The sequence below is a fragment of the Thamnophis elegans genome, chromosome 1 (genome assembly GCF_009769535.1).
Source record: "Thamnophis elegans isolate rThaEle1 chromosome 1, rThaEle1.pri, whole genome shotgun sequence".
Classification (NCBI taxonomy): Eukaryota; Metazoa; Chordata; class Lepidosauria; order Squamata; family Colubridae; genus Thamnophis; species Thamnophis elegans.
In genome coordinates this window covers 119,195,375-119,222,689 of record NC_045541.1, presented here as the reverse complement: position 1 = coordinate 119,222,689, position 27,315 = coordinate 119,195,375, and the positions used below count along the sequence as shown (strand labels likewise).

Below are 27,315 nucleotides of genomic sequence, written 5' to 3'. Positions count from 1 at the left end.
CGAATCAAGTGGTCCCATGTCAGATCTCTGGGATATTGAAAGGAAGATATCTGTCTGAAGGTATGGCAGGGCTGCTGATAAGCATTGTAGACCAAGTTTAGTCAATTTTTCTGTGACCAGAGCCTACTTTTTTTTAAAAAAAGAAAGAAACTCCCCTGCAAGGATCTCAGGGCTTGGTGACGACGACATGCATTATAGTTTTCAAGGGCTTTCTTTCAGGTGTTATTTTTCCAAAAATAAAAAGTGGGGGGAAATGCTCTTGATTTCCTGCATTTACCTCCAAATTTTGGCAACATAATAGGGAGAGGATATTGGGGGGAAGGGGACACGGGGGGATGAGGTGGCTAAGATGCTGAGCTTGTCAATCAGAAGGTCGACAGTTCAGCGGCTCGAATCCCTAGCGCCGCGAAACGGTGTGAGTGCCCATTACTTCTCCCAGCTTCTGCCAACCTAGCAGTTCGAAGCATGTAAACAATGTAAGTAGAAAAATAGGAACCACCTTTGGTGGGAAGGTAGCAGTGCTCTGTGAGCTTTCGGCATTGAGTCATGCCGGCCACATGACCATGGAGATGTCTTCGGATAGTGCTGGCTCTTTGGCTTTGAAATGGAGATGAGCACTGCCCCCTAGAGCCGGAAATGATTAGCATGCATGTGCGGGGGAACCTTTACCTTACCTTTACCTTACCGGGGGGGGGGGGTAGGGTTGGGTTGGTGCCTGTGCAGTTAGATTATTTGTTGTTCTTATTCAGTATAAAGAAACTTCCCATGTGCCACATGGCAGCTAGGCAATTTGAGACGACAGTGGAGTTATAGCCACAATACTTGTGGTGTTTGTAATGACTCCTTTAATTTATCACAGCCAGTTAAATCTTCTAATTGTTGTCCATTCTATTTATAGCCCGTGGGTAATTTATATGAAGCACTGGAATAAATTCATGTCCCATGTCATGGCTCTCTTTCACTTTGGAAAAGCCAAGGCACATCTGATTCTACTTTTTACGTGATTAATGCCTTTCCCAGGCTTTTCTATAGGATGGGATTGTCAGTTTGTGGCCAATCTCAGTTACAGCTTCAACTCCTGTTGTATATGTCCTTATTTTGTACCAAATAGTGATTGGAGTTAATGAATTCAAGCTCACTGTTACATGACAACAGTATCCCTGCATATCTGGGGTTTGGTCACAATGCCAGTAGGCCACAATTTTAATTCCTCAAAGAACAAAATAAAACCCAAAACCAATGTGTTGAAAGCAAAGTCACAGAGACGGTTTTCGGTGGGAATGTTAGATCACCCTCTTTGGCTGATTATAACCAAAGCTTGCAAGTAGGTGAAGAGATTAGTACAGTCTTCAAAAATGAAAATTCCAGCCTTTGGGAACACTGACAAGAACTTGCTGCCAACAGGCTGCTTAAGTTGGCAGAACAAGACAAGCAGATTTGCTACAATAGGAGAACACAATGCCATGGGATAAAGGAAAATCCACACAATTCAAAGAAAACAGCAGCTACATATAGAGACACAGACGTTGCGCAACAAAAGCCCGATGCAGGACAATCAGCCAGTGTCCCCAGGGCCTTTATCCTCGGGGTCTTTATCTGAAGACCATTCCTCTATTCTCTCCCCACCTTGGCCTGGCTTTTTTGGCAGCTGGGAGTCACCTCAGGCAGTACAGTTTGTTATGATTGCTGTCTCAGTTTCCAAGAACTGCAGCAAAAGCACTATTACTGGAGAGAATGCAGCCAAGGAAAGTTTGATTTAAAAAGGATTAACAAAGAACCAGCTGAATTGAGGAGAAAGAGATAGTAAAAAGAAATTTCCTTTCTCGGTGGAAGCTTTTGCTGTAAATTGCTCTGCCTCATTTGCAACATTTTACTGAGGTAGTAGCGCTTCAGATAATGTTGCAGGTTATTTGGAGCTCTCCCATGGTCTTTCTACCATGGCGAAGACTTTCTTTCAGTTGCTAAATAGCCACTAAAGAGAAAAGACAACTGTAAACTAGTGGCACAAAGCAACCTCCACCCCAAGCCAAGGACTCTTGCTTCCTTTGAATTAAATGATCATGAGAGAAGAGCCCCTCCCTAAATGGGGCTCCCTAATTGAGGAACTTTAGAATATGGAAGTGTTCTTTTAGAAGAAGTGTAGATGTCCTAAGCCAGCCCTGATTTTATCTATCTATCCATTCAAAAATTAGAGTTCCAAAAATTTGGGACTCATAAGCAACATCAGGTTGTATTATTAAGAAGAGTCACAGAAGGTCTTAATGAGAAGTGTCTCATTAAACCAAGGTGGTAGTCCAGTTAGAATGCACAAGATAAGGACACCAATGGTCACAAGAAGCCAGAGGAGATAAGTAAAAATTACATGCTCTTTTTCTATTACTAGATATTAAGCAGGTTGTTCTTCATATTGTTCAATATGAAAAATCTAAAATCCAAATAGGCTTCCCAGGTCCTCATCCAGAAATAGAACACATTAATTACGTGTGGTGGGATGAAGCTATTATGCCTTATAACCAGTTCAGCCCCGTTACAGGTTCTGTTCTTGATTATACACTTAAATAGATACACATTTATTATTATTATCATAACTTTTTAGTATAAACAGACAGTAATCATTGGTAATAGTGGGGAGGAGGGAACCACTGTTCAACAATAATAATTCTGATGTATTAGGTTAAAGAAGACACAATGTAAAACTCTTAAAGGTCCCAATTGGGATTTCTAGTCTTCACACAAAAAGAATTGTATAGAAGGCAACATGCATGTGCTAACATGCCCTACTTCTCCATTCCTTAGTTACTGCTTAGTCCACTGCAGAGAATAATACAATAAAGCTTTGTGCTTCAGATGTCTGCCCTGTGTCCAAATTGATGATGGGTAAGTAGGCCATGTATCAAACAAGGCAATCTAATGCATCTGCTCTCACGGCAAAAAGGCTAAAAACTCCTTATACTGATCAGGAAGAGGAGTAGCATCTAAAGAGGTTATCAAAAATGAATCTGGCCCATTAAAAAAAGTCCAAGGAAACAATCTTCCATCTTTATATGCCACGATGCAGTCATGGTCAGCAATGTTATTTGTCTGAGTCAATTAAAGGAAGGTGCGGCATAGGAACATATTGATATGGTTGGGATTGCAGACTTGGCTCAGAAACTCTTGATTCTTGGAGCCACTTCATTTAAGTCACCCTTTCCCAACCTAGTGCCCTCTCGCTGGTTGAGAATTAGCGAACTAAATCTTCAGCATACCTAAATGACACCTGACTTGTGGAAACCTGTCCCAGGTGATCCATTTTCACATCTTCAAATTATAAGCTCTCGGGGAGATGGATTTGGGATAGATTCCTTTCAAGAGGGTGAAAATAGGAGTCTGAATCCAGCAGGACCTCCCTAAGCAGAATTCTTATTAGGGAGTTCTGTTTCACATCACCTTCTTCACTAGAGCTCCACAAGAGATTTTTAGAGGAATCAGAAATCACCTATCCATTCTACCAGCAGGAATGCTTCATTAGACCAGATTGTACTATAGAAGAAATCTGTTCTTTTTGTAGAGATCAGAAGTTGGATTCAGTCCAGGATTCGGAGCAGCAAGTTTTCAACTCACTACATAAATGCTGAAATATAGCCCTACAGTTCCATAATGAGGCCAGATGGGGCAAAGACTCTCTTAGTGAAGGCACGGTGGCAAAGCTGGAAGGAAATCTAGCACAGAGACGCAAAAGCTGGAGACTAAGCTGCTTGCTAAACTCTAAAATCCCTCTCCGAAAATATGAAATTAAAAATGTAAGTATTAGAAACTTTGGAATAGAACTTTGTCTGAACTATTTGTTCCTTCACATTGGGAAATATTTAAACGATGCGGATATTGTTAATTCATGTTGTTTTTATTTCCTTAAAATCCATATATAAAAAGGCCATTATATTAGAGATGCTCTCATTACAGCTATTTTTGGGAAGAAGTACTAAACACACAATCACCCAGCTGCATTCCTGTGTTAGTCCATTTTCTTAGTCCTCAAAATACGACAAAGCACAAACTAACCATATTGGCTAGATCTGCACAACATGCGAAAGCCATGAGGGCGAAACCGCAAATGCACTTAACATTAATCAAACTGTGTGACCGCTGACCCTAAATCTAAAAAACACCTAGAGTAGGAATATTGCCTCTTAAGATAGTGGGTAAATATTGCTATGTAGTTCAGAATAGCAAATGTCTTCAGGCGAACACTTTGAAAGGTACATGTCTCTTGCAAAAATGTAGCCAAATCTTTGCATAACCAGCCTTCTAATTCTTTTTTGCGTTTCACCTGCCCTAAGACTGAAAACTCCAGAAACCTGAAACTGGAGTGCAAAACCCCTTTCAGAATCTTTTGGATTGATGCCCCTCTACCTATGGCCAGGCAATAAAAAGCATTCCCCTTCTTTCCTGCAATGTATCTGATTTTCTTGTTTTCCCAATAAAAACTTTACTTCTGTTTTTAAAAAAAATGGCTAAAGAAAAATAGGTAAATACGTGGCGGCGTTCAGTAGTTTGTGGCTCCATCTCTGATACTGAGTATAATCATAATGAGAGTTTAATGTAAAATTAAGGCACTTTTCTCTGCTAAGTTAAATTTTGTTGAATGTTTGGACTTAGAAAAGAGAGAAACCCAGATAGCTGGATAAGTTCTGTTGTAATTTTAGTAGCTTAGGCCGACTGGATCTCCCCCAAAAAAGAGAATTTTCCTTTCCTTGTCCTGCCCAATGTTTCCAATGGGAAGGAAAAGGATGGTACAAGCTCCAGGCTGCCATGATCCTACCCACTTTAGAGGCAAGTTGGCATATGAGGACAGTGGAAAACAGGGTTTCTACTAGCAAGCCCCCCCCCCCCCCCGCCGCCGCCACCGCCATCCTGACCTTCATAGTACCAACTGCAGAGAGTTTGTAGCTTTAGGGAAGGTCCTTGTGAAGCTGGATTTTTCTCTCCAAGGACAAACCTTTCTTCTCTCCTTAGGGAAGGAAAGCTAAGAAATCCTATTGGTTGGATAATGGCTTATTTTATTACTATAAGGATTACAGCTTTAGAGTAGTAAAGAAAGTTACATTTGATAAGAAAGTTAACTGCATTTTTCTGACTTGAGTTAAAAGACAGGAGGGGAGCCTATATGTTCCTGAGTGTAATGATTGGGTGTTATTATTCAAGACTCACTCCTTGTTTACACCAGTATCTCCAGTATTTAAAATGTTAGGATTCCGTTGTACATATTCTATATGCTGTTTCACAGTTGCTTGTTAACAAGAGTTTCTTCGAAGTTTACTTATCAGGAATCTGGTAGTTGCCCCAAACCTCGATCCTAGAATATCACCAACAGTCCATCACCAACTCTTCCAAAGCTTCCTTACATCAGCTCCTCCTTGGACCTTGATTATAAGCCAGACAATTTGGGAAGATCTTTCTTCAACAGTGTTGGACCAAAGCTCCCCACTACAGAAGGCAAGGGAGTCAGAAGGCGAGTCCATTGAAAACAAGTCTTTTGTACAACAACTAGCACCCTTGCAGGGTCCACAGGAGCCTCACATCTGTCCAGTGGCACACGCATTTATAACCTGGGTTTGTTTGGTGCTCCCAGCAGACTGGATGGAACCTGGAAGAGGGAGGGCATGTCTCACCTCTGACCCACACGTTGTCTGTTGGCTTCCACGTTCAAGGCCAAGTTATGGAGGAAGAGAAGGATCTGCCACCAGACCTGATTTCTGTTCTGCTGGTGCTGTAAAAAGGGGGGGAGGGGGAAAGGGATCTCAACAAGATTACTCACATAAAATGTTAAAGCCACCATTCAAAAGCTTAACCTGTCCCACTAAAAACTAAATTATATTTTTTAAGAACAGGCACTTTTTAATCCAGCAATACTACACATATAAAAGGGGGGGGGAATGCATTGGCCCCAGGGTATGTGTGTGTGACTAGTAGTAGTTTCTCCAGGAATAATTGTTGCTCCAATATTATGAAAGAAAGAAGCAGACCCTTTATGTATTGTGCACAAAAGGATTAATCCCTCCCTTTTTTTCCTTTTTTTTTTTTGCAGGATTCTGCAGAGTTTAGCCAAGTGCTGTTTTTAATCAGATTGGCTTCTGAGTGTCTCATAGCCCAGCTGCAAGAACAAACAACTTCGCCCCCCCCACTTTTTTTCCTAAAGGAGAGTGCCTCCCCCTTCCAGCAAACACAGGAGAGGGGGGGAAGGGAGGGGGGGAGAAGAGAAGTGTAGCTGGTGATCCATCTGTAAGTGATTTGACACTGTGAAGGTCAAAGGGTTAATCTTCAATTTAAACCACACTGCTGAGACAGCAAAACTGATTTTATCCAGTACAAGGAAACACACTCCTATACACACACACACACACACGCTCCCCCCCCCCACACTTTGCTTCCCAACATCTCCAAGATAATACTGCCCTTTTTTAATAGCTCCTTTTGACAGTAAGCCATAAATAATCAGTCTTGGAGCCCTTTCCTACTGACTGGAGCCAATTAAACCTTAAGCAAGAACACACTTGAAAACAAAACCCAACCAACACTCCCCCCCCCCCACTCAGGGGTTATTTCAGGTCCCCATTATCAAGCAACACATTTTAAAGCTTGACTGGGGGGGCGGGGAGGCTTCAAACTCTTAACTCTGCTACCTTGAGATAGGGCTAGCGAGAGCTTAGCTTTCATCAAGTGTCACAATCCAGGCTTTGTATGATGCAGGCTTTTTGTCGAAAGACAGAGGCATCATTGATACGACGAGCTAGATCTAGAGATCCAGCAAGCAGAGTCCCATGCACATTATGTCAAAGAGGTCATTTTCTCCTACCTTCCCTTTAATGACCTCCCCTCCCCCCTCAAAAAAAATTGCTCCAGAAAATTGGCAGCTCTCCAGCAGAGAATGGAAAGGGGCTCAGAAGAGCTGCTGGAGAGAGGAAGATCTAGGAATTGATATTTGTAAGGCCACTTGGCCTTCATACATCAGCCAGAGCCCTGCTAGATTATAGTCTCCTCCACCAATGGATCTACTTGTGGAAGAAGAATGGAAGCCATGAACATTGTTTCGTAAGGTTACACTTTTCAGACGTGGGGTGCAGGCCTTGTGTTTTGGAATGCTGCAGGGATGTAGAGAAATGATCCTTTATAATAATCCTCTGGCAATTCCAGAATTGTTTTGTCTTCATGAGCCATGGAGTCTACCACAAGCAGAAACCAGACCTCAGTCTTTTTTCATCCCATAGCAGAGGTGGCATTCAACAGGTTCTGACCAGTTCTGGAGAACCAGTAGTGGAAATTTTGAGTAGTTCGGAGGTGATATTTACACCAGTAAAAATCCCCATTTCCTCCCAATCAACTGGGACTTGAGAGGCAGAGAATAGATGGGACGGGGCCAGTCTGAGGTGGTATTTACCAGTAAATACCACCTCAGACTGGCCCCGCTCCCATATATTCTCTGCCTCCCAAGTCCCAGTTGATCGGGAGGAAATGGGGATTTTGCAGTATCCTTTCCCTGCCACGCCCACCAAGCCACACCCACCAAGCCATGCCATGTCCACCAAGCCATGCCATGCCTCGCTCACCAAGCTATGCCATGCCACCCCCACCAAGCCATGCCCACAGAATCAGTAATCTTTTTTTAAAAAAATTCCAGGTCTGTCCCGTAGTGCCATCTTTCCTAATAATCTAATAGCAGCTGATACTATCAACATAACCCTGACAGCTCACAAACCATAGAAAACTAAAAATCAATACAAGTGTTCCTCATTTTAGTGACCATAATTGGGACCAGGCATTCTGTCATTAAGCTACGTTGCTTTGCACTTGAGTCAGAAGCACTAAGGTGCTTCCAGATTGAAAGGATTAGCCAATGACATCACTGATGTCCTGGGGACATCCAGTTGAGGGTTCCTTTCATGTCCTCGGCAAGAGCTGGAATGAAGGACAAGTGCTCAACCTTTCCTCACTGCCTGCTCTCAGGTCTCAAACACAGGCTTGCTAATCTCCTGCCCAGGGTTCCAACCACTTGAGCCACTGTGCTCCAGCTAAGTGGCTGCTAAGTAGGAAATTAGATGATAGTGCTTCTCTTTTCCCCATGCCCCCCTACCCTTTGGTATGCTCACTCCAGTGCTGGGTGTTGAAATAATTAGCAAGAAGGGAATTAATGTCTGCATTTACATTCATTGGAAAAAAGGGGGGTTACAAGAGAGTAAGAAGGCACACAATGAGGAAAATTCATTGAGAGCAATGTGTTGGTACCCATAGTCCAAGCTTGCTACTCACACAGCCTGGTGTATTCCTCACTGTGCGCCTGCTTATTCTCTTTAATCTCTTCCTCTCCAATCTCTCTGCTCAGCAAGGCAGATGAGGAAAATAAAACAACACTACATTGAGTATGGACTATACTGATAATCAGGTGACTGAGGATCGCTGCTAAGCTCACCTACAAGGTCATTAGTTGTAATATTATTTTTTTCAGCATTGTCATTAACTTCAAATGGTTATTGAACAAATTAGTAAGGGAAGTCTACCTGTATGGAAAACTCCAAGCATTTCCAACTTCTGTTCATCCCCACAAATCCACAAACAAACAAACAAACAAGTCTTTCTGGGCTCCAGACTTATACTTGTGAGAAAACCAGGCTGCCCCAGCTTTTGGAAGGCTAGGAGCCTGCCAGACCTCAGTGGTGTATTTAAAGGACAGGCACAGTCTACTTAGAAAGCATATTGCCTAGGTCCCACTAGATGGTAACATTTGAGGGACGGGATCCGAGAACATCCATCCTATCACACCTAGTGGAATGGGCAGATACTCTCAAGCAGAGGTGATCTCGCAGATGATCTGGCCCTGGGCCATTTAGGTCTTTGAAGATGGTAACCAGCACCTTGAATAACATCAGTTAAAAAAAAATGGAAGACAGAGCAGTTTTCTCCAGCAATAGGGTGATATGCAGAGGTAGTATTCAGCCAGTTTGGACAGATTCGCCTGAGCCAGTAGTGGAAATTGTTTTGCCCACACACACACACCGGCTCGATGATGTCCTATTTAGGCACATTTTTGAGGCTGGGCGCATGCATGGAAGGTGCACGAGCAAAGTGCATGCGCAGAAGGTCGGGTGCATGTGTGGAAGTGGTACTTGTGCCTGGAAAGCGAGTGGGCACACGCGGGGCAAACCGGTGATAATAAAATATGAAACCCACTACTGAAACTCAACATGGGTTTATTGTGAAGCATCCAGAACTATATGGGCCACCACATTCTGCACTAGTTGTAATTTGTGTGGTCTTTTAAGAGCATCCGTAGGTAGAGTGTGTTGCAGTAATGTAGCCAGGAAGGGACCAAAGTATGAGTGACTGTGAGCAAGGCCTCCCTGTCCAGGAATGGGTGCAATTGGTGCACAAGATGAAGCAGTGCAAAGGCCATCTGGGCCATAGCTTCCAGGTGCCACTTGACTAGGATTCCAAGTCCAGGAACATATCCAAATTGTGTACCAGCAAGAGTCAAAGATGACACTTCACCAGAAGCAAGAGGATCAAAAACCAGAACCCTTCTGCCTTTCTAGGTTGAGTTGAAGTCAATTCATCATCATCCAAATGCTTATAGCCTCCAGGTGCTGACAGCATCAGCTGGACAGCATCACCTGGTCATCTTGGGATAGAAATGTACAACAAATATCATCAGCATACTGATGATAGTTCAACCATCCGCAAGGATATTGACCAATTTTTATTTAAGATGTTCAAAATGAATGGTAATTCTATATGAAAGATCTACTAGGTTGTTTTCAAAATATTTTATTTATTTATATGCTACCCAACTCACTCTGAAAAGCAACTCTTTCTATTTATAGAAATCTAAAACAGTTTAATTCCATCACTTTAATGCCAACTTAAATATCTGGTGTGATAAATTACATATTTCAAAAAGATGAGTTTGTATCCCCTGAGTGGATATCAAACATTTCTTTGGCTCCTTTTTGCTTTTCACAAACCACATTATTTTTACCTGGAAACTGGTAGCCAAGTTTCTAAAGGACACTAGAGTCAGGTCTCATCCTGTAGTATTAAATGCAATGGCACAAAATGAAACTTTCAGGTACAGAGCAGAAAATCAAGAGCACTCCAACAACAGAATGCAAACAAATAGGTATGCTATATGACACAAAATGTAACACTCACAGCTGCATAATTTGAAAAGTAGTTTTGCCTGCCTGTCCGGTATATGGAGTAGTCATACTCTGCTGCCCCAGAACAGATTAAATGTTAGCTAAAGCAAAGAAATCACTTACATTCCCCAGAGTAAGAGATGAACGAATATATTCCAGATGGCAAAAGAATCTGGTAACCGATGGGTGGAATAAAGGGAAGGAAAAGTCCCCATAGTGGCCTTTAAGTATCTGGAAAATGACTAGATTAACCTTGTAATTCTCCACTCTTGTTATTAAAACACGAGAATATTGATTTAGTAGCACAGATGAAAACTAGCCATTATGCTAATGCATCTTCAATTTTTAATCTTCCAAACCAACATGGAAGAAAAAGTGAGAATTCCTTTTAAGAGGCTGAAAATTCATGTGTTACACAAAAATCATAACTTGGTTCTTTATGTGATACCCGATCATTATTTTAGGAAGAGTGCCACTAATCCTTCCAGGGCAATGTCGTGCGAATCAGGAAGAACCAAAGGGGAAGAAGCTAGCTTCATTAGCCAAAGAGACATTTGTGCAGAATCTATACGATGGAGACTCTCTGAGCTGTTTGAAGAAATATTTAGTGAAAGGGGCTCCTAGTACTTGCCTAGTTCCCCGTCACACCTGATAGCAAGAGAGTGCAATAACAAGACAGATTGACTTTGCTTTGGAAGAGGCAACTGCTGTATTCAATCCCTCCCACCACATTTTCCCAGGTTCATAGCATCTCGACTTGTGTAAATTCAATGGTTTGTTTAGTTCCTTTTTCCATTTGCAAAAACAGAAAAAAAGGAAGTACAAGAATTCAGTGCTATTATTGCAAGCCATAGCATTTCAAGTTAAAACTGCAAGTAGAAGAAATTGGTGGTTTTTTTTTTAATGGTTTAAACCAGGGTTTCCCAACTTTCTATCTTTAAGACATATGGACTTCAACTCCCAGGCTTCTGTGTCTTAAAGTTGTCAAGGTTGAGAAACTCTGGTTTAAATTGTGGGATGTGTTTACAGGATGCTCTGATGCAGGTGAATCCATTCTTATTCTCAGAAAAAGGACATGAATAGGAGGACAGCGAGAAAGTAATCATATTTTATTGGCTCAGGGAATGCCACCAAATGCCAAAGGGAAGATTTTATGGAAAACAATAACTCATTTTTTATGCTTGCAACCAGTGGTGGGATACGACCAGTACGCCCTGGTACAGGTGTACCAGAGCCTGCTGGGGGCACCAGGTACCATTCCAGTACGGTGGTCCGAAAGGCCCACTCGCCCGCCCGCCCTCACCTGTATTTGAGCTGATCGGTGCTTACACGCACGGAGTGTACGGCACCTGTGCGACGCTCCACCAAGCAGTTGAAGCATTGCGGGCGGTAAGTATGCATGCCTGTGCTGCGCACATGCTGCACATGTGCATGTGGTGGACGCCTGGCCCCATTGTACCGTACAGTTGCAACGGGATCGGAACCCACCACTGCTTGCAACCTATCAGATAGTTTTGCTACTGACCATGAGCCCTGGGAATCTCAGCAGGATTGGCAATGGCTTTCTTCTATCAAAAGCATATCCAAGGAGGGAATTATGGTAGACTTAACACTGCCTGGCAATTCTGTTTGGCTCCTTAGAAGCTCAGCATTCACAGCTGTCTTCTGAAACACCCAGGGAAACTCTCCCATCCACCTACTGGTAAATTATTAACTGCATGATTCCCCTCTGGTCCAGAGACTATTATTGGATGGAACAGATGCAAAGAGAACATCTGGAACAGAGGTGGTATTCAGATGGATCTCTCCTGTTCAGGTGAACCAATAACAGCAGCTGCAGGAGGCTCCACCCATCTGCCCTGATGTGTAATGTGCGAGCACTGCACATGCACAGAAGGCAGTGTGCATGTGCAGATGAGGTGTGTGTGAGCGAATCTAGCGTGAGCATGTTCACATTTGCAAATCAGTAGGGAAGATAAGTAAATCCCACCTCTGATCTGGAAGTTTGTGACATGCTTATTGTAAGCACATCTAGCCAGTTAAAAATTTGTGCTTTGTTTTTAATTGGAAAAGAAAAGAAGTTGACCATTACTTGATAGGTTTAAGGAACTAAATCTCTTGTGTGTATGTTTTTGGCGTGTCTGGTTTGGATATCTAAGATATTTTAGCCTTAGTATTTCTGAGCTGGGGTTGGAATACAACTCTGAGCATCATCAGTTTTCCCTGTTTTGCTACGAATGCTGTTTTGCATTTTCCCTGTTTTGCTACGAACTTCAGTGTCAAACTCAAACTGAGTTTCTAGCACATCCAAATGCCTTTTTTAACCAAACAGATCTTGATTCTGGCCATCTTGTGATGACACCCATGACAATTTTGCAGGCTCTCAGATACTGAGAACTTCTCCTCTCATAACACTTTTTATCTAATCACATATAACTTTGAAACAGAAAAGTAATGTTCTGGAAAGTGCAAGTATATTCACATAATCCCTTTCCATCTACGGTAGCTGCTTTTTATCTATTTCACTTCTGTTTTCAATATAGTAACTCACTCTCTGATTTTAAGCATTCATGTTTGTTTTGTGTTTTTGATTTGCATTGATAACTATCCTACCTTATGAAAGTACTTATATCCATGTTTTAAATAAGGTTTTAAAAATCTTTACTTAAAACTGTAAAATCTCGCTTCTTCCTCAGTCAAGCACAAGAGATGAAGAGGATAATTTTTTTCCTTCAAATCAAAATGGGGTGTGTCCTTTTAGCTTGATTTCTTGCAAATTCTTTCAGATTTTCTTCCCAAAATTTTGAACATTACAATATTTACCAATATTAACACTTATCCTTCCCTGTTCAGCTACTTCCCTTTAGTTTCTTTCAATTTCCCCTCTTTTCTCCCCAGTGCACTGGCCCTTCCCCTCCCTCCCCTTATCTCCATCCTGCCATTGTTTCCTCAGCCTTAACTATTTCTGTTGAAAGGAGGAAAATATATATGTGCATAATTGAGTTTTTGTATTTTTGTGCAAGAGTGTGGGGCTCAAATAAGAGTTTTTACTGTAGAGTAAAAACAATATCGTTGTATTTAAGTACAATGACAATAAAGAGTATACTTATAGAGGGAATTCATGTTAATCAATAGTTAAGAACCTAATATAAATAGCAATAACACTTAGACTTATATACCGCTTTACAGTGCTTTACAGCCCTCTTTAAGCGGTTTACAGAGTAAGCATATTGCCCCAACAATTTGGGTTCTCATTTTACCCATTTCTGAAGGATGGAAGGCTGAGTCAACCTTGAGCCTGGTGAGATTTGAACTGCCAAATTGCAGGCACTTAGCAGGCAGCAGAAGTAGCCTGCAGTACAGCAGTCTAACCACTGTGCCACCAGGCTCACTAATTACTGAATTCACTAATACTGAATTAATATAAGTAGTCCGCAAATTACAACCACAATTGAGCCCAAAAATTATGTTGCTAAGTGAAACATTTGTTAAGTGAGTTTTGCCCCATTTTATGGCTTTTCTTGCCACAGTTGTTAAGGGAATCATTGCAGTTATTAAGTTAGTAACACAGTCATTAAGTGAATCTGGATTCCCTATTGGCTTTGCTTGTCAGAAAGTCACAAAAGCGGATTAGATGATCTTGCAACCGTCATAAATATGAACTAGTTGCCAATAACATGAATTTTGACCATGTGACTCTGAGGATGCTGCAATGGTTGTAAGTGTGAAAAATGGTCAGAAGTCACTTTTTTTCAGTGCCGGTATAACTTTGAACAGTCAACTAAATGAACTGTTGTAAATCAAGGATATCTGTACCGAGTGGGGGATTATTTTAAATTATAGATCGTTGTCTTTTCAGATAAATATAGCAGTCACTTTTGGAGGAATTTTTCAATTTTTAATAAAATAGTCAATCAGAAGAAAACATTCAGGGATCAATCACCATTTTGTACGAATACCTTAGACCAGTGTTTCTCAACCTTGGTAGCTTCAGCTCCCAGAATTCCCCAGCAAAAGCCCAGGCTGAGAAACATTGCCTTAGGCAAGTACATTTGAGGTCAATACAGCTGCTCTACTAGTTGGTCAACAGACAAAAACTGATACCAAAGGACTTTCCTCTGATGGCAAACAGACTGGATGGCTATCCATCAGGGATGCCACAGCAACAGATCCCTGAACTAGACAAAGGGTTGAATTAGATGATAGCTCAGATCCCTTCCAACTCTTATACACAATGATACTGGCAGCACAACTATGAACAAGAATAAGATGCTTGATGGTGGAATTATTCGAGTCCAGTTTGGGTTTGGCTCAAACACAACTCTCTTTGGTTGACATCAGCTCTAGAAACAAATGCCAGAGATGAAGGTAATGGTGAGAAGGAGTCAGCAGCTACTGAAATGAGAATGTGGGGAAAAGATGGAGGTGATGCAGAAGTAGATCAAACAAAACATGGAACAGAAAAAAAAAAACACAACACAGCTTTCCCTAACTTGGTGTCCTTTCTGAATAGGCAACTGTTGGAGAAAAATGGCGAGCGTTACTCACAACATATCTGGTAGACCGCAGCCAGGTTAGGAATGGCTGCTGCAGACCCCCCCAAGGTCCAGGCAGGTGCTAGGAAGACAAAGAGCAGCTGAAGTGGATGCAAACATGAGATTTCTGGGAGGAGAAAAGATAAAGTCCCAGCAGGGATCAAAGCAACAGTCCATGTTGTTGACAAGAGGACAGGACATAATTTTAAAGGCAGGGATCATGCTCTTTACAGGATGGGGAGTCAATACCAGGAAAGGCACTTTCGCAAATATTTTCATTGGCCGATCTATAAACAAATCCACACTTTACACATCATCATGGTACAGAAATATTGGATCTGCTTCAAGAAGAAGCAACAAAGTGTGAAGGACTAGTGTCAGCTCCATGCCCACAAACTAATGAAATACATTCACCTTCTGCATTCCCACCAGTTCCCTCTCCTTTGCACATTTTTTTTTACCACAGTTCACTCTTTTTCTGTTTTGAAATATTTTATAATATTCAAATTTGCCATTGCCACAATTTGCCATTGTGTTTGTTTTTGTTTTCCCTGCAAGGACCAAATTGTTAGAGAAATATATTTTATTCATAACAACTCTGTTCAAATAATGAGCAAAAGTATCCTTCTGCTTCTAATCTTTTAAGAAGTTTTTAAAAGAAATCTGTCTTTGTCGAAGCTTACTTCGCCTAAGGAGAGATACGGAGCCCAAAACTTCAGAATGAGACAGCTAACCAAAAAAAAAACCTATTTTTTTTAAAAAAAAAATTAGTATTACTGTTGAGATAATGCTAAGAAAATCTTTGGAAAGGTGCCTGCTAGATAGAAACAGACAAAGGCCAGCAGTCAGGTATAACAATGAAGTCTTCATTAATTCAGGCTCTTTGTCAGCAGTCAGGATGACTCAGTTACTAAATCTAGAACATGATTTAAACACTGCTGGCCGCAGAGAAATTCCTGCTAAGCTCCTACCTTTCTCACGCACAGTTGTACATATAAGAATGCCCTGAACCTTTTTTTTCCCTAGGCCTAATTAAAACAAAAAACTTGCCAGACTCCCAAATGAGACAATGTTTAATGATTGTGACTTGCTCCGAGGCAAAGTCCTTTCTCATAATTCCTGGGAGTTGTGTGGCATCATGCCATCTAATCAGAATTAGTAAAAGCAACTTTTTAAAAGGGGATGGTGTAGGAGAGGGATGGCTAAACTTTTTCGGACCCGAGTGCCCAAAGCGTGCCTTTACCCCCAAAATGCAATGTGTGTGCGGCCCCCCATCTGTGCGCATGTCCCGCTACATACACCTGTGCATGTGCGGGTGCCCCCCATGTGCGTTCTGTACCCTGTACATGCATGTGTGCCCCCGCACATGCCCGCTCTTAGTGCATGTGCACATGCCCCCTGCACACGCCCCCAATGCATGCACCACCACCATCCTGTGCATACCGGTAGAGACCTGACGACCAGCTGTCTGGCAGGAGGCACGAGCGGCATACATAGCAGAGTTGAACTGGGATGACAGCTTGCGTGGCCACAGAGAGGGTGTTGCGTGGCACCTATGGCAGGTGTGCATAGGTTCGCCATCACGGGTGTAGGAGACAAGAACCATGTTGCAAAAACACTCTACAACAGAAGGCAAGAGAAACAGTCCTTGGGGGGTGGGAAAGTAGAATAAAACTTCTGATTTGTTTGGGGTGGTATAGAACTGTATGAACAATACCATCTTTAAAGCGTATCTCTTATTTGCCTCCCCTGCTGCAGTGGAAGCTAAGAAGAATGTAACAGTTTATATTTTTCTCCTTGCCTCACAGCTGTAAACTTTTATTGGTCAATATATACAGCTCTCAATTACGGCTCATTTTCTACAAAAACCTCCAGAAGCCCTGAAGCATTATCTCAGCCAGATCTAGGGCCAGGGCTGGAGACTGGAGTCAGGTCTCCTGGATTTTATTGACAGTTATGCCACTTTCATCCTGCAAAAATAAACTGCCTCCATTTTTTTAATAGACTCCCAGTCTATTAAGTAAAAACCCTGGGAGCCAAAGAAAGTCAAGGAGAAAACTTATTTGCTTCTGGTTTTTCCCCCCCCTAAAACACGAACAAATCTAAGTAACCATGATTTGATTTGCTAGAATTGTACTCACGGGCTGCAGGGCGATGCATTGTTACTTGGGATTAAGTCTGAAGTGATGAATTTAGCAATGCTTGCTTTGAATAGGTACAATAAAAGCAGCCATTATGCTCCCTAAGGTTAAAGGTAAAAGTTCCCCTTGAACATGCAGTATGTGCTAGTCGTTCCTGACTCTATTGGGCGGTACTCATCTCCATTTCAAAGCCAAGAACCAGCGCTGTCCGAAGATGTCTCCGTGGTCATGTGGCTGGCATGACTAAATGCCGAAGGCACACACAACGCTGTCACCTTCCTACTAGAAGTGGTTCCTATTTTTCTACTTGCATTTTACGTGCTTTCAAACTGCTAGGGTGGCAGAAGCTGGGACAAGTAATGGGAGCTCACTGTCCTAGGTGGCGCTAGGGATTCAAACCCTACTGAACTGCTGACCTTTCTGATTGACAACTCAGCATCTTAACCACTGAGGCCACCACATCCCTGTTCTCTAGATTAAACATACTAATATCTTGCATAATCAACAAGCTCAGTTTCTTAGCCCCTGAGCCACCACTGCACCATTATGCTCCCTAGATCTTCTGAATACAGGTAGTCCTTGACTTGCAATAATTCGTTTAGTGACCTTCGAAGTTACAACATCAGTGAAAAAGTGACTGATGGACCATTTTTTCACACTTATGACTGTTAAAGCATCTTCATGGTATGTGATCAAAATTAGAATCTTGGCAATTGACTCATATTTACGACAGTTTGCAGTGCCCTGGAGTCATGTGATCATCTTTCATGACCTTCTGACCAGCAAAGTCAATGAGGAGCCAGATTCATTTAACACATGTTACTAACTTAAGAACTGGAGTGATTCACTTAACAACTGTGTCAAGAACAGATGTAAAATGGGAAAAGTCACTTAACATATGTTTCACGTAGCAACAAAAATTTTGGGCTCAATTGTGGTCGTAAGTTGAGGACTATATCTGTATCTTAACAAGATTCAAAAATTTATTGGATGGCATAACCAATTTAAATAAATAATTCTCTTCCTGAAATTGGTTGAGCAGGAGAGTGAAAATCTATCAACGTCCAATGACTAAAGAAGTTGTGTGTAATTAAAGAATGGGTGAACAAGCTCAGACATACTACAGATGGGAGTATTACTGTGTTATAGATTTTAATATATCCCTTACTGTACACCCAAGGTGCAGTAGAAATCATTTAAAAGCTTTTTTTCCCCAGGATTTGATCCTGTGTATTTCTATCTTCAAATAAGGAGGTTTATGTCTGTTGTTAACCTAAAATTAAAATTAAACCACTGGCTATTGGAAATGTGATTCAGTGTTCTGATGTGTCTCACCTACAAAGATCAGAACAGTGGAAGTCATGGTATTTTCTGTTATCTACGGAAATGAAATTGGAATTTAAGAGACCAGGATAAAATGAGTATTGATGCTTTGGAACATTGGGGTTGAGAAGACTCTTGGGAATTCTTGGACAGCCAAGGAATTAACAAATGGGTCAATGAATAAATCAACTATCGTTTTCACTTGAGACACAAATGATCAGGCCCAAATTACCTACTTTACACACATTATGTGAAGAAGGCTAAATTGCTAGACGAGGCTGAAGAAAACCAGCAGCATTATGAATTGACTCAGTTACAAGCAGTGATGGGTAGATTGTTAGAAGATCTGAAAGACCACACTGTCATAGAGGAAATCTATTCATATGGTCATCAATATTAACTTGATGGCACATAATGAATATATCAATTATATATACTGGAATACCTGCAAACAACAGGAAATTATTAGATAAACCGACTTTCCTTCTCCCCCTCCTCAATAGGGAAGGGAAAATACAAGTTGTGTATGTCTTAGGCTTAACACAAATGCTAATCAACTACAAGACAAACCGAATGTTTAATTGGAGTCTGTGTTAAATATTGATTCTAAACTCATATATAGGTCAGGCCAAGGAGCTGAATACGAATGAAAAATATGAATGAATTTTTCCCAATACAGTTAGAGAAGGAGAAGCAAACATCTCAAGGCTTGATTTGATCCACGGAGTATCATACAGATATAACTAAATCCAGGCTTAACATTGCCTATAAACATAGTTTCATGGAAATGTAAACTTTAAAAAAAAGAATCAGAATAAACTCCAATATTTGTTATTGAGGCTGGTGTAGGGATTATGGGTACTGATCAAGGACCAAGGAAATCCAAATTTAAGTCTACTCTGAATTCATGTATGATTCCTTCCTATTGAAGGGCCATGGCTATGGATATGAAATAAGTAGGGATATCGTAAATTTTAGCTCTGCATGTTGTAGTGAAGACTCTTTATCTTAGCCATGTAGGACTCTTCAAGGCACCAGGTGGAAAAGGTTGTTTTTTACTCATTCATGCTCAATGTGTGGTCATCTGGTCATTTTGATAATTCTATTAAAACAGTCATCTCTTTCCTCACTATGTTCTTCTATCTTCCAATTGTGTATCATCTTCCTTGATCCATTTTAACTAGGGCTGTAATGCTTAATGAAAGTATTGGATAGTTTAAATTTATCATGTTCCTTGTTTGTTCTGATGGAAACACCTTTAGGTAATAGTCATTCTTATTTTCATTTACATAGGAAAGACCATCAGTACTAAACCAATGTTCTTCCTTTTACACAAAAGTGCAGCGATAAGCGAATCTTTTTTGGCTCATGTGCCATAAAGCAGGGGGAGTGCAGGGGGGTCATGCGCGGGTGTGCCACAGCCATAATGCAATGCATGACCCCCCTTTTTTGCATGCTTTTTTTGCCCTCCCCAGGATCCAGAGGCTTTATAGGAGCCTGAGGAGGGCGAAAACAGCCCCCCCTCCCAGAGGCTCTCCAGAGATTTCAGGAGCTTCCCTGAAGCCTCCAGAGTGCAAAAAAATGGCCCTTCGGGCAAACCGGAAGTTCAGGAATGGACTTCTGGTTTGCTTGCAGGGCCGGTTTAAGCCCTCCAGAGCCTTCAGGGACCTTCAGGGAGGCTTCCCTGAAGGCTCCGGAGGATGAAAAATGACCCGGTTTGCTCATTGGGTGATTTTTCGTCCCCCGGAGCCTTTAGGAAAGCCTCCTGAAGGTCCCTGAAGGCTCCAGAGGGCTTAAACCGGCCCTATCAGCAAACCAGAAGTCCATTCCTGAACTTCCGGTTTGCCCGTAGGGTCGGTTTTTTGCGCCCCGGAGGTTTCAGGGAAGCTCCTGAAGCCTCCAGAGGACCTCCAGCGGGGGGGGGCAGGGGAGGCTGTTTTCACCCTCCCCAGGCTCCTATAAACCTCTGGAGGCTGGGGAGGGCAAAAAATGGCTTTAAAAAAGGCTGAACTCAGCTGGCCAGCGCGTGCACGCGTGCTGGCCAGCTGACAGAGCAATGCCTTGTATGCCCTGACAAATGGCTCCACGTGCCACCTAGTGCAATCTGATTGCAACCATACCTCTCTGAGGTGACACAATAAACAAGTTACAGTTCTGGTCACCAATAATTGTCCAGAAAAGTATTGGACAACACACCACTGTCTTTATCAACAGGATGAGACGAAAGTGGCCAAAAGGAATATAAACCACCAGAACAAACTTAGTATAAGTGTTGTGGTGTCCTTCAGTATAGTTCCACACAACAGAAGATTCCCCATTTCCATATTTGTAGGGAACCCTTTATTCCAGACCTTGCCAAATAAATATCTTCCACATCTTTTAGGAATCTTTTCTCCAGAATGTTGACAACACGGAATTGAAGTCCCACCAATCTAATGAGGAAGGATGACTGATTGTAACAGATCAAGTATTTCTTTCTGTAAAGGTTCCCCTCACCCATATGTGTTATTCATTCTCACTCTAGGGGGCAGTGCTCATCTCCGTTTCAAAGCCGAAGAGCCAGCTATGTCCGAAGACATCTCCATAGTCATGTGGCCCGGCATGACTAAATGGCGAAGGCACACAGAACACTGTATCATCCCACCAAAGTGCTCCCTATTTTTCTACTTGCATTTTTACACGCTTTCGAACTGCTAGGTTGACAGAAGCTGGGACAAGCAACAGGAGTTCACTCCATTATGCGGGGCTAGGAATTCGAACCACCAAACTGCCAACCTTTCTGATCGACAAGATCAATGTCTTAGCCACTGAGCCACCGTGTCCCTCTAATTCTTTCCTACCTTCTGTTTAAAGAGCTCTTCTTTCTGTTTAAGCAGCTCTTCCTTTTCAGCTGAAATAATGGAGTGGCATAAGGACAGAAAGTGTGTCAAGTTGACAGTCGTCGTCCCCCCCCGCTCTCTCTCTTATATTTGTATATGCACGAACTCTTTCCTACGATTTCTTTCCTACTTTCTGTTTCAAATACGGATTTGTGCATATACAAATATAAGAGAAAGAGAGAGAAGGGACTGTCAGCTTGCACACACTTTCTGTCCATTATTCAGCTGAAAAGAAGAACTCCTCCTCTCTCCGCCTGCCTCTGCTCGTAGTAAAGAGGGAGCTTTGTTTACTAACTCTCCCACATGCTTGGATGACACATATGCTCCTACACTATTTCTGCTCAGTGGTTCCTCTCTGGCTCTCTTGGGCCACGCAACGCACGTCTGCCTGAAGAAAAAGGGGAAGGGAAGACATTTCTTTTTTGGTTACAGCTTTTTTTTTTCCCCTGGGGGCATTCTTGGCACATTCCCTGACAAAGACATTGGATAGCTGCACTCCCAGATGGAACGGGTCGTGTTACAACCATTCTGCAGCTTCCCTAGGACTCTTGACAGGAAAAACAAAGCCCTGTTAACCTTTGCCATTCTAAAACAAAGTTAGCTACCCCAGAACTGACATTAGGGACAGATGTGATGGAATGCTATCTAGGATGGGAAAAGCAATGCCAGAAGGATTTGAAGAGAGGGGGAAGTGATTAATTTCTTCTCTCACCTATCAAACATATGGAGTTCCTACATTTACCACAATCAAGAAGTTAGAATGCCATTCCAGCACTTTTGTTCTGGTAAATCTGTTTTCCCCCCCCCCAACTGGCAAAACTGTTCTCTTTTGCTGAATGTAAAATCAGAGATACCGTTCTTTTGTCTAGAACCATTTCTCCCCCCTCCCTCTCCCCAAACATAGTAGTTATATCTCAACAATTGTGGGCAGAGGTCTGAGAGAAACAGGGGACGAAGTAAAATGAAGCTTGAGATTGTAGGAAAAGCAATGGAACAATCTGAACATCTGGAACTTCATGGAAATCCAGCCACAGCAAACATATACACATATCCTTCCTCCCTGAGCGGATTCTGCATTTGTGAGAACTTGGCAGCTGCACAGAGTTCCTATAGGAAATAGCAATGGCTGTAACTTAAAGCCCTAGCCCTCTGCAGCCACTGCCTAGTTCCATCCCACACATGACCCTGGTCCACAACAGCTTCCTGAAGTGGTTGCAGGCTACCACTCCTGTTCAGCTGGAAACAGCCACAATCAGACAGTGAAATTTCTCTGCTTTATATATTTATAGCCATTAAAACTGCTCCAAGGAATTCCTTATCTTCCACCAAGTACATTCTTTTCATAAAAGCACAAGTTTCCTTTACAAATATGGCAGCCTTCATTATGGATCTTATTGCCCACCCCCTCTAACCAAAGCTCTGGCATTGTGACACAACATGCCCTTGTCTTAAGAAGAGAAACAGAAGCCACAACAATGGTAAACTGATACCAAATTATATTTGGGTTTGCGGAAATACCTTCCCAAGAAAACATGAACTGAGATTCGAAAGAGACACCTACAACAACAGAAAAAGAAAGAGAGAGAGGAGGAGAGAATGAGAGGAAGAGGAGGGAAAGAGAAAGAGGTAAGGAGAGAAGGATGGAAGGGAGAGAAAGAGAAGGGAGAGGGTAGGAAGGAGAAGATGAAGAGTATGAGTAGGGGAAAGGAAAGGGAAAGGAGAGGAGGAGGGAAGAAAGTAGAGAAGGAGGGAGGGAGAAAAGAAAGGGAAAATAAGGTGGGTGGTGTTAGAAACAGGCGGAAGGGATGGTAAATAAGCAAACATAATGCAATAAATAAGCAACCCAAAACCTATTTAAATGAAATAACAAATGTATAAGAATGACAAATGTAAAGAAGAATAACAATTATGTGAATGTATACTTAGAATGGTATGTAAGAGAATTAAAAAAAAATTTTTATTAATGGGGTGAAAAAACTATGATAAACTCCTGAATGCAATTCTTCTCAGGAGGAATTTAAGTGGCCCAAGCTGAAATCAGATCAGTCTTAAGTAGGTTAAACTAAACCGGCTTGGATGATTCCTCCTCTCCTGTAAAGCATTCTGAGAGATCTGCTTGGGTTTCACACAAGGATGGACAATCCACAAGGGTAACTTACAAAGTAATAGTAGGAAGTGGAGGCTGGTGGTGGCGAATAGAGAAAAAGAGGGGAGGGAAGGGAAGGGAAGAAAAAAGCACCCAGTGTCCAACGATAACATCACCTCCTACTGAAAGACCCAGAGGAAAAGACAGCTGCTCAGAACTTCACAGCTGATTGGTCTGGTGTAAGATATTTTATAAATAGAAAAGATTGTGGTGAGCCTTCTAAGAACTCTTCCCACTTCTGCAAATCTTGAGAATTGAATCAAAAAGTTTAACAAAATACTCTTTTGAAGATGGGTTGGCACCAAGTTCCTTTTTGTGAAGAAGCCAATAGTGAACTAGTGTAGCAGGAGTCCCTATCCGAATTTAGTATCTCACCTTTGCTAGAAACTCAGTGGCCATATTGATTAATATGACTCAAGAAGGTCAATCAAAAACCTAGTAGCTGCATTTGTACAACATGCTAAGCTTGCTTAAGGTTCATCCTGAGCTGGTTTAGGCCTTATTTTATGTATTAAAAGGCTTTAGGAAAGTTCTTCTATCAGTCTTGGACCCTTACATCTATTTGTAATCTGGATAGAACAGAACTAATTAGGGTTTGCTTGCTTTAAAAAGGAGAAGTGCTTTGGATCATACATGTGCATAAGGGCAGCATCTTCCTGCTGTTCATTTATGCAGCCTGCCTTTTTAGTTTCCTTGTGAGACAGCTGCTGCTTTAACAGTCATGTTAATAGATGGATAACATATACTGTAGCAGGAGCACATTTGTTTTCAAAATTACAAGAAACTCTGGAAAAACTCTGGCTGCCTTAATTAAGAAAGACCAGAAAAGTGCTATGTGTGTGCAACTTTCAAGGCACTTGTTTTAAAACACTTCTGAAGCATGCAGGGCCTCAGTACTAGTTCACTTTATTGTAACAATTCTAAGCTGCACTGGCTTCCCATCGGTCTCCAAATGCGCTTCAAGGTGCTGGTCGTTACCTTTAAAGCCCTACATGGCTTGGGACCTGGATATCTGCGGGACCGTCTCCTGCCAGATACCTCCCAACGACCCATAAGATCCCACAGGCTGGGCCTCCTCCGGGTACTGTCGACCAGGCAATGCCGGTTGGCGACTACGGGGGAGGTCTTTCTCTGTAGCTGCCCCAGCCCTGTGGAATGATCTACCCATAGAGATCCGGACCCTTCCCACTCTCTCGGCCTTCCGGAAAGCCATTAAAACCTGGCTGTTCCGGCAGGCCTGGGGCTGTTGGCCCCAAAATACGGTCCAGCCCCATTCAGAATGGAGTGCATGATGTTTTGTATTTTATATATCTTTCTTTCCTGTATCTTACTTTTTTAAAAATTTTTGATTATTTTTGTACTGTAAGCCGCCCGGAGTCCCACGGGATTGGGCAGCATATAAATGTTATTAAACTTAAACTTAAACTAATACAGACTACTTGTGGTACCTGGGAGAATGACACCGATGCTTTGTACTCAGGGGTGCAATTCAGCAGGTTCTGACAGGTTCTGGAGAACTGGTAGCGGAAATTTTTAGTTCGGAGAACCGGCAAATGCCACCACTGACTGGCCCAGAGTGGGATGGGAATGGAGATTTTGCAACATCCTTTCCCCAGGAGTTGGGTGGGAATGGAGATTTTACAGTATCCTTCCCCTGCCACGCCCACCAAGCCATGCCCACAGAACTGGTAGTAAAAATTTGAATTTCACCATTATTGATACTGTTATTGTGACACTCAAAGGCTTTTGATGAAGAAGGGCTATTGCCATGGCATCGTGCTTCACCCATCACACCATGTTTCTTTCATCTGCTTCACAAGACAGCACCAACAGAAGAGCAAATCTCGAAAGTGACAGATACTTCAGCACATTAGTGGAGAGAGCTGGATTATTCATGGTATTTAAGGCTGAACTACATTTGGGACTAGATGTCAAAGCATGAAATTTGGCTTCCTGGAAGCCTTGCCTACTTGTTCTGCTATCCAGCTGACGGACTTAGTCAGCAGAAAATATTCTACCTTTCCATGACTAATGGAAACAGGAGACCAGCCCCTTACAGCATACAGGGAATGGCAGAAAGGCCTTGTTCTTTCTCTCTCTCCTAACACCACTGCGAAAGTAATAAATCTGAGATAAACAGATACTCCTCAAAGTATTTTCTAAGTTGTCCTTGGGAGCAGAAGGCAAGGCTTAAAGTGATAGATAGGTAAGCAGAAAGAAAATAAAAATACCGTATTTTTTGGAGTATAAGACGCACCAAGATTTTAAAGAGGTAAATTTTAAAAAAAGTTTTTGCACTCTGCAGGCCTCCCAAACCCTCTGCATACCTCTTTTTTGTGAAAAACAGCATGCATAGCCTTTAGGAAGCTTGTAAGGTGCTCCTGAGGGCTGGGGGGGGGGAGGCAAAAACAAGCAAAAAAGGCCAGGTTTTTGCAAAGAACAGCGCATGCATAGGCTTTAGGAGGCTTGTAGAGTGCTCCTGGGGGTTCGGGGGAGGGGGGAAACGAGGAAAAAACTGCCCATTTCCCCCCCAGCCCCCAGGAGCACTTTGCAGGCCTCCCAAAGCCTCTGTACCTCCATTTTTGTGAAGGGGCGGGGTTTCAGGAGGCCAAAATGCTATATTCAGTGTATAAGACACACCCAGATTTTCTCCCTTTGGGGGGGGGGAGTGCGCCTTATATTCTAAAAAATACAGTATATACTGTATTTAGAAACCCTCCTCAGGAGAAGGAGTAAACCTGCCCACTACTTAGAAAGAGTAGGTTTGATTCTTTTCATCTTAGTTTCATTGGTTATTTTTTTACTTTGTTCAATAGACTTAATAGAAGACATTCAAAAACAAATCTACTTCTTTCTTTATAATGTAGCTCCCTGCAAACTTTATTTTATTTTTGTTCAGCTGCAGGATAACTCAACAAAGGAAACCAGCTTTACATTCAGAAATAATATTATATTAGTATTTCTAAGAGGCACAGCTATGGTACCTCTGTAAATAAATTACAATATAATCAAATAAAGAATAATAATAAATATATATTTCAGAAAATAGTTCCCAGTTTTGAAACAAACTGTATATTATCAATATTAACACAAAGCACCTTCTAAGCATATTGGAAGTGATGGCACAGAAGTTACACTACTTGACTATTCAATATATTTAAATCTTTTCTCCAATGAATTAATTCTGTTGCCTTACTGCTACCCCTACTTTACTTGCTCTTCAAGCTGCCTACCCTCTGTAGATGAAGCCTGTGGAACTGATCTGCAATGCACTGTAACTTCCGTGCAATCTGAACTTCGGTACGCAATTCCTGCAGACTTTCCTGAGGTTCCTCCTGGAGATGGGGATTCAATGTGAAACCGATTGGTTGGACATGTAAACGGTATCCAGCATTTCCTGCCAAATATCATACAAAAAGATGTTTATATCACAATATGGTATAAGATCTTTTTTGACATCAATAGCATAACAATAGACAATTGTTTTTTGTTATTGTTGCGCCGTTGAGTTAGCATTGACTGCCTGGATTAGGCCCTTCAGTTTCTTAGCCAGATTTTCAGAACTGGGTTTTACCATTGCCTGATTCCTAGGGCTGAAAGAGAGCGACTGGCCCAAGGTCAGCCAGGTGACTTTGTGCCTAAGTCAAGATTAGAACACATAGGCTCTTGGCACCTTAGACATTACACCAAGCTAGTTCGTTTAAACAATATAATTGAACTCAAATTTGGATTATTATACCCATGGTAACTAAGATGGTTTTAATCAACATTTTATTTAGTGTTCTTATTGCATCTATACCCCACCTTTCTATTGGGAACTAAAGATGGTGCTCCCCTCATTTTATCTTCACAAGTCTGTGAGGAAGGTTGGACTAAGAGGAAGTGACTACTCAAATTTAGCAGTGATCTTTATGTCAGGATCCAATTCAAAATAACACACTGACTCCCTCATATGAATTAAATTTGAGTTGCAGTTAGTTACCAATTAATTTGAGAGGACAATTTAGATCACTTTTCTTCTAAATTATTATTGGAGCTTGCACTATTGGTTTATAAGGAACAAAGAGTCTATATAAACACCTCCTAGAATCGTGGTGGCACAGTTATTAGAATGCAATATTT

General features: G+C 41.9%; 1 protein-coding gene across 1 annotated transcript in view; it reads right to left on the bottom strand.

The window, feature by feature from the left end:
* Positions 1 to 4,888: 4,888 nt before the first annotated feature.
* BMF (Bcl2 modifying factor) overlaps positions 4,889 to 27,315 on the bottom strand; it is a 35,564-nt gene continuing 13,137 nt past the window's right edge. The window contains exons 3-4 of the mRNA XM_032233664.1: positions 26,427 to 26,590; positions 4,889 to 5,749 (exon numbers count right to left, since the gene is read on the bottom strand). Coding sequence (XP_032089555.1) covers positions 5,648 to 5,749; positions 26,427 to 26,590 — 266 coding nt within the window. The 3' untranslated portion in view covers positions 4,889 to 5,647. The remainder of the gene's footprint in view (positions 5,750 to 26,426; positions 26,591 to 27,315) is intronic.